Source organism: Chaetodon trifascialis, chromosome 15 (genome assembly GCF_039877785.1).
Source record: "Chaetodon trifascialis isolate fChaTrf1 chromosome 15, fChaTrf1.hap1, whole genome shotgun sequence".
In the NCBI taxonomy this organism is placed as follows: Eukaryota; Metazoa; Chordata; class Actinopteri; order Chaetodontiformes; family Chaetodontidae; genus Chaetodon; species Chaetodon trifascialis.
This window is the reverse complement of record NC_092070.1, coordinates 4,206,049-4,212,842: the sequence shown is the minus strand read 5'-3', so window position 1 is coordinate 4,212,842 and position 6,794 is coordinate 4,206,049. Positions and strand designations below refer to the sequence as shown.

The following is a 6,794-nucleotide window of genomic DNA, read 5'->3' as shown; positions in this document are numbered from 1 at the left end:
AATGAAGTCTTAAAATAATTTAACTTAACGGAGAATGTCCTGAATTCAATGCATTCAAAGTAAATGTTTTGCTCCTCGCGTTATAGCATAAGGAGTCAAATGTCTGCGTGTATGCGCAACGCTTTGGCGCAGCCCCGCAGCTCGGAGCGGCCTGCGTCATTGCTCAAAGTCAACCTGCACAGCGTGGACTTCTGAGTGCAGGTCGCATCGTTAAATAGATTTCAAACATTTGCTTTCTACAATAGATATGGAAGAGCTTTAACGGACCACTTTCACATTAGAAAGCATCTGACTTCATGATTCAGGGTATGACGCAACTCGGTGCGCGAGACTGTGATGAACATGTGTTGTATTTCAGGGGAATAATACACACAGTGAATGTTGTGTTGACCCAGTGTGGATCAGAATACAGTTGATCCTGCTCAGATTTCCTGACTGTTCATCTGCTCTGGTGCTCAGGCCTTAGGTTTGCACATCATCCACACTACGCAAAGAATTACTGTTACTGAACAAGTCCACAGACAGATTCTTCTTGGACATATTTTCGAAACAAACCTCAAGATTCTATTAAAAAAAATAAACTTGATGCCCCAAATATTACGCGCGGGTGTACGTGACTGTCACATAGTGCTTGGATGTCGTCAAATTGCTGGCGGTTTTAGGAAACGATGTGTGAGTGGAAAGCTAAAAATGAGAGCAGCTGCTGCCCTCTACAAAGCTAATGCAGAAGTATTGCGTGCACCCGCCGTCGCCGTCACTCACTTGTCACTGTGACCGTGAACGCGTCGCAGGAGTGGATCAGTGGCTGCTGATGAGGGGGCGAGAGGAGTGTTGATGGCTGGGCCTGGAGCCGCAGTGTGTGGGGGGCGGGAGGGGGTCTCTGCGAGAGGAGGCGACACACCGCTCTGTTGTCGTAAATGAGCTCGCGGAAGACCTGAGAGAGAGCCGAGCCTATGGCTGATCACGTGACTCTCAAGGTCAAGGGCTTTCCCTCTCTCTCTCTCTCTCTCTCTCTCTCTCTCTCTCTCTCTCTCTCTTAGAAACATACACACACACACACACACACACACACACACACACACACACACACACACACACACACACACAGAAGGTAGGCTGTAGGACGCACAAACAACGCAATATCATGTCTCTGCTCTATTCTATTCCCGGGATGTTCCAAGATGCGCAGATCAGTTGCGTATTAGACAATTGTTTAAGAAAGAAATCTCAGTACAAACATTGTATTGTATCTTTCCTGCTAAGTCTCTTCTGTCACGTGTGCAAAAGTATTCTACTCAGTTTTCCCGAGAAAATATTTTGCTGTCTGGTGTGATTTTGTTTACTTTTTAAAATAATAAATTCACGTGGAATGTTTGAAGATGGAAATCACGAACAGTTTTGCTTACTCTTGATAGAATTCACTCTATCTTAATAATAATAATAATAATAATAATAATAAATCAAACAAACGCTTGTCAGTTTTTAGCAAATACGCAAAAGCTGTAATTTGCAGAAACAGAAAGCAAGCCAGTACATTGAGAAATTATTAATAATAGATTTTAGATTAACCTAAATTATTTTAATATAATTACTTTTTATGCATTTACGATACTGCTTTTCAGTTAGAATTATTAAAGTCTATATTTCCCGTGCTCTGTCTTTATTCCACCTGGTCGCGATACTTAATATCTCACAAGAGCTGAGCAGCAGTTCTCAAAGTGAACCTTCACATCGGGGAGAAAAATTCCTGAATAAAGACATTTTCTGCTCAAACTGAAATCCATGTTACAGCTTTTGCTATGATGCGCTTTCGTTTGAATGCACGGCTTAATGATTTGAGTGAAGAATGTTAATTGTTGGTCGGATTTTATCAGTGGGACGTTTGTTCACACGGGTCTGTGCGGGCCTGTGAAATGATAGCAGGACATGGATATCATTGTTGTGGTGATGTTCCAGTGGGAGGCCTGTTCCAAATATGAATTCACAGTCTCATAAACACTTTGAATCTCCTTGGGGAGTCTGAATCCTCCTGATCTGTTTGTCCAGTTTGCGGGTATCAACTTTCAGCCTTTGATATGAACTAAATGCGGATGTGTTTGCACTTTTTACGGCCATAGTTTGGAGGACGAGACGACGAGAAATAAATTAAGCTTACGAATCCAACAGGTGACACAATTATATATTAATTAATTTAAGTATATAAGACCTACTGGAGACTAGATCAGGATTAAAAGAATTTATTGAGTGTTGCACTATACTTTGATTACTGGTTTACAGTCGTTATAAACAATATGAACAGCATAATAGTGTGTTTTCGGCTATAGGCTAAAGGCACGGACAACACTGACTGACAAACAGTAAAACACAGACAAAAGACAGACAGTTACATCAAAGCAGGCAGGAAAGTGCTGTATTTACAGGGTGCCTCTGGGGAGAAGGATTGTCAGAGGCTTTGGTTCTTTTCTGTCATCTGATTTTGTCCATTATGTCCTTTTTAATTCGTCTTTTTCTTGCATTTGTTGACGTACACGGTTACGCACAGTCCCAGTCCGTCTGGGGTGTATTTTTTTCTTTTCTTTTCTTTCTTTTTTTGTTTTTTGTGTGTAATTTCACTCAGTTCGTTCATTTAACACGCAAATACACCAAGTTCCTTCACTAAATCGTCCGAAGCGCAGGAACCTACATGCTACGGCGCGCTGGTCTTCACTTTGGCCACGAACTTCTTCTCCTTCACCCTCCTGTTCTGGAACCAGATGGTGATCTGCCGCTCCGACAGGTTGGTCGCGGCGGAAATCTTCCTCCTCTTGTCCTTGGTGATGAATTTGTTGGCCGCGTACTCTTTCTCCAGTTCTTTCAGCTGGACCTTAGTGTACGGTATCCGCTTCTTCCTGCCCCGGCGGAAAGGCGAACCGTCGTGCTGGTGCGCCACCACATCTGTTAAAAAGCGGACAAAGAGAAGAGGGAGGCGGTCTGAGGGCGAGGCAGCACACACCGGGACACACTTCACGGTTTAATACAGGCACAAGCGTGCTGTGCTGAATTTAGTGCCTGTGGTTTAAATGAGGAGGACAGCGACTTTATGCTTGGAGCTGATAGGACATCCATCCTGCGACACAGACAGACAACATGGTGGGTGTCTGCTGTCTGCAAGCAGCACGACCATGCAGCTGCAAGTTGAAGCTGGCCTGCACCTTCTGTCTTCATTTTGTATTCATATTTGAGTATGCACGTAAAAAATGGACAGCTCTTCTGGAGACTTCTGACTGTTTTGAGTGAGTTTAATTTCAATGCATAATTTCTTCGTGCGTTTAAAAAAACAAGGAGACTTGCAGAGAGCTGTCTCGTCCAAAATGAACACAGCGATTTATGTTATTAAATAAAATGAAACTCAGCTTAATGGGATCATTGTCCTGATAGTTCTAACTCAACATAAGTCTGCCGTGTTCCATCGCGATGCTAACAATACAATGTGAGCATTTGTCACTCGATAATTAGTTAATAATCAGTTGAACAGATGAGTCTCTTTGTGCCAGGCAGCGCATGACCTTTTGATTAATAAGCAGCCTTGCCCTGAGCACAATGAGGCAGAACTACATCTGAATATTGTCCTCTACACCTTATGACATCCTGCTCTGTGATAGTCTGGTGGTCCGCTCAAAACAGCTTTATTTATTTTGAGCACCAGTTGCACAAAATGCTTTCAGACCCGATGGGACTGTTTGAGCTGTGATTAGCATCAGCCATAGCGCTGCAGAAAGCACGCTGATTATTTATCTACTGTAGAGAGAACTCTCATGTTAACGATGCAGATGTATTCCAAATGTATGAAGACTGTATTTAATCATCAGGGCATATTACTCAAATCATCAAAACAGTAACTTTAATGGGAAAGTCTATAACTTCTTCCTACTGACATGTGTCACATATTACAGTTATCAGCAGGCCTATACATCATTCTACACAAAAAGTTTTGTTTGTTTGTTTTGATAGGCAGATTGTACAACGATCGTTTTAAAGAAGAATGAAAAATTACCAGCCAGAGCAGACTTCCAGAGGTGTCCGGCCTGTCCCTGGTCCTTGGAGCAGTACATCTGTCCCCCCCAGCCGTTGGTCAGAGCCCAGGGCTGGTAGCTGTCCATGGGGAGCAGGGTGTCATGGCGCGGCTCCCCGGTGCCCAGTGTTTGGACCACCGACACGTCCAGGTAACTGGCCATGGATTGGTACGGGCTCGGGTAGCCGTGGTAAAAGGCGAACTCTTTCGCTCGGTGGTTCGAGTATTCATCTGAGCTCACTGTCGTGTCCATATACTGCGAGCTGAGTGCGGCTCCGGCCGCCTGGGTACATGACTTCAGAGAACCCCGCCCCATCCTGCACGGGTAGTAGCCGTTACCAAAGTAGCTATACGGTAAGGCGGTAGCGGCCGAGGAGCTCTGGTGCGGGACGGCAGCTGCCGGACATGGTCCGGCCGCGCACTGCTTCCCCGAAGACGAGCCAGAGTCGCTGGAGCCTGAGGTGGACACGTCCACGGTGGAGTAGCCAGCCGAGGAGTGCACCAGACCAGACGGGTGGCCGCCTAGAGCAGCGGCGGCAGCCGAGTGCGCCATAATGTTGCGGCACTGGCTGGCGGCGAAGTTGCCACTGCCCACCAGCCCCTCCATGTTCTTGTTCAGGTCGTCCAGGTTGTTGTCATACACAAACATTACCGTTTCCGCTGGCCAGCGAGGGTTTAGAACCAGAGAGGCTGTCATAGGCGCTCCTGTAACCGGGCTGGCCTCTGTTCCTCGCCGTTTCCTCTCAGACTTTGTCCGATCCTGTGCGCTAAGCTGCTACATTGGCTGAATGAGGTGAACTGGCGCGCATTTATCTATCTGTGACAGCGTGCTCACACACAGCTCAGGTAATTCTCATGTACCGCCGCGCGCACCGTCATAGCACGCGTGCGCTGTGTTGCTGCACCGTTAAGTGACGGCGCTCGCTCGAAGGCAAAGACTCCCGGTAACCGGCCGGACCCCCAGTTACATCCCAACCGCAGCCTTGACGCAACAAGCCCCCGGGACCTGGAGAGGAGGGAGGGCGCGTGTCCATTGGATGAGACCGTCTGATCACGTGATGGGACAAGAGAAAAAAAAGAGAAGAAGAGACTTGTTGGGGATTGTCAGTCAAAGAAAAAATATTTTTATGAGGCTCGAGCTGTGGCACGAGAGGAGCATGAGCTTTGTGAAGCGGTTCAGCTCCCTGAATGTGCCGCTGTTCCTCGTGCAACTGCATTATGTCAAAGTGTCTGATGTCCTGTGGTTGCCAGGAAGACATTATCATTGTGAGTTTAGAAACAAAAACTTAATCACTTGAACAGATTTGTATTGTGTTTTGCGTAAAGACGCACGGGGCGTGCGCAAACAGAATTACAAAATGCTGAACCACCGATTAGTTTGTGTAATTAATGTTTGGCAAATGTCTTTAATCGACAGTGAGTGTGAATCCACCTGCTGATGAAAATATGAAGTAAATTAAAAGTCTTTTGACAGTGAAAAAAATCTTAAAACGAAAAGAAGAATGAGGGTTTTTTTAATGCTATATTTAATTTATGTAAATATTGCCTATAATTATTTGAACTCCAGTGTAAAAATGCTCAATATTAAACAGTTATGGAGACATTTAAAGACTTATATCCGGCGCTGCCAAATGCGTGGGGAAAAAAGTTTATCGTTGTCATAAAAGTATGAAAAAAATCATATCATAGCAGGAGTATTTCAAGCTTTTCAGAAGAAACATTTGATTGTTAAAATAATTGTACCCGCTTGGACATTTCTCAGACTGAATTTATGTGTGCTCCTCTCTGTCCTGCTCTCACACCATCTGACTGAAGGAAGAGTAAAGGGGATTTATGGAAGGGATTTGGAGCTTTTAAGATTACAGAAATATGGCTTTGGTTCAAAGCGCTCCAGAAAGGTTTTCACGGCACTTCTGAGCGGCGCTCTCTGCGTCATCATTTCACTGGCAGCTTATGCTTTTGAATTTATGTGATCGAGGCTCTCAAAGTGCGCCTTGTGCTGTTTGGGGACAGTTTTGTTTTTATACTTGACCTACAACAAGAACTTCAAGGTATTTGAGGGTGAACCTCTTCATGTACCCACACTATTGAATGCGCCCTCATGAATTGACTATGATTTTCTACATGTATCAACTACAACGACAGGCGTGTGGATTCATGCTTAAAGCTGACTCTCAGTGTTACTATTGATCTTGAAAATGGTGGAGAAATAATGCAGTGTTCAAATAAGCGACTCAAAACAGCACCCAGTATTGTCGCAAGTCATATGTTAGTGTTAGAAACTACATCACTGTCATCTTGATTTCATCAAATATTCCTTCAGAGGGCTATTTGGAGACGAAAAACTCTCGATTGAGAGTCTGAGGATATAATGCCGTGCTTGGCGCATTGACTTTTTTTCTTGTCTTTTCTTTTCTTTTTTCTTTTTTTTGTAGCTTTTATACACGTTATTTTACACAAACGTGGTATCTGTGGAAACCATGAGATCATGAGTAATCTTTGGTTGGACCAGCTTGACCGCCGCACGACAACAGCAGCTTGAAAAGCTAGTATTTTATTTGATATTGTTTGACAAATTTTGATTTTGGTTGGTTCATCGAGGAGTGCGCACTGTTCGGATCACAGTATTTTCCGTGTCTCGGCAGGCGTTAGACGCAGGTGTGATGCGGAATGGAAAGGTGATGGAGGAGGAAGCAGCAGAGTGCAGATGGACTGCGTCTGTCGGTCTGGAGCGTGAGGGGAA

At 44.8% G+C, this 6,794-nt stretch overlaps 1 protein-coding gene across 1 annotated transcript; it reads right to left on the bottom strand.

Annotated features, from left to right (window-relative positions):
• Positions 1–2,686: 2,686 nt before the first annotated feature.
• On the bottom strand, positions 2,687–4,748 carry hoxb13a (homeobox B13a). The gene is made up of 2 exons (XM_070981487.1): positions 4,034–4,748; positions 2,687–2,934 (listed from the first exon to the last, which is right to left on the bottom strand). Exons 1-2 carry the CDS (start codon positions 4,746–4,748, stop codon positions 2,687–2,689), a joined length of 963 nt encoding a protein of 320 aa, XP_070837588.1.
• Between the last annotated feature and the right edge of the window lie 2,046 nt (positions 4,749–6,794).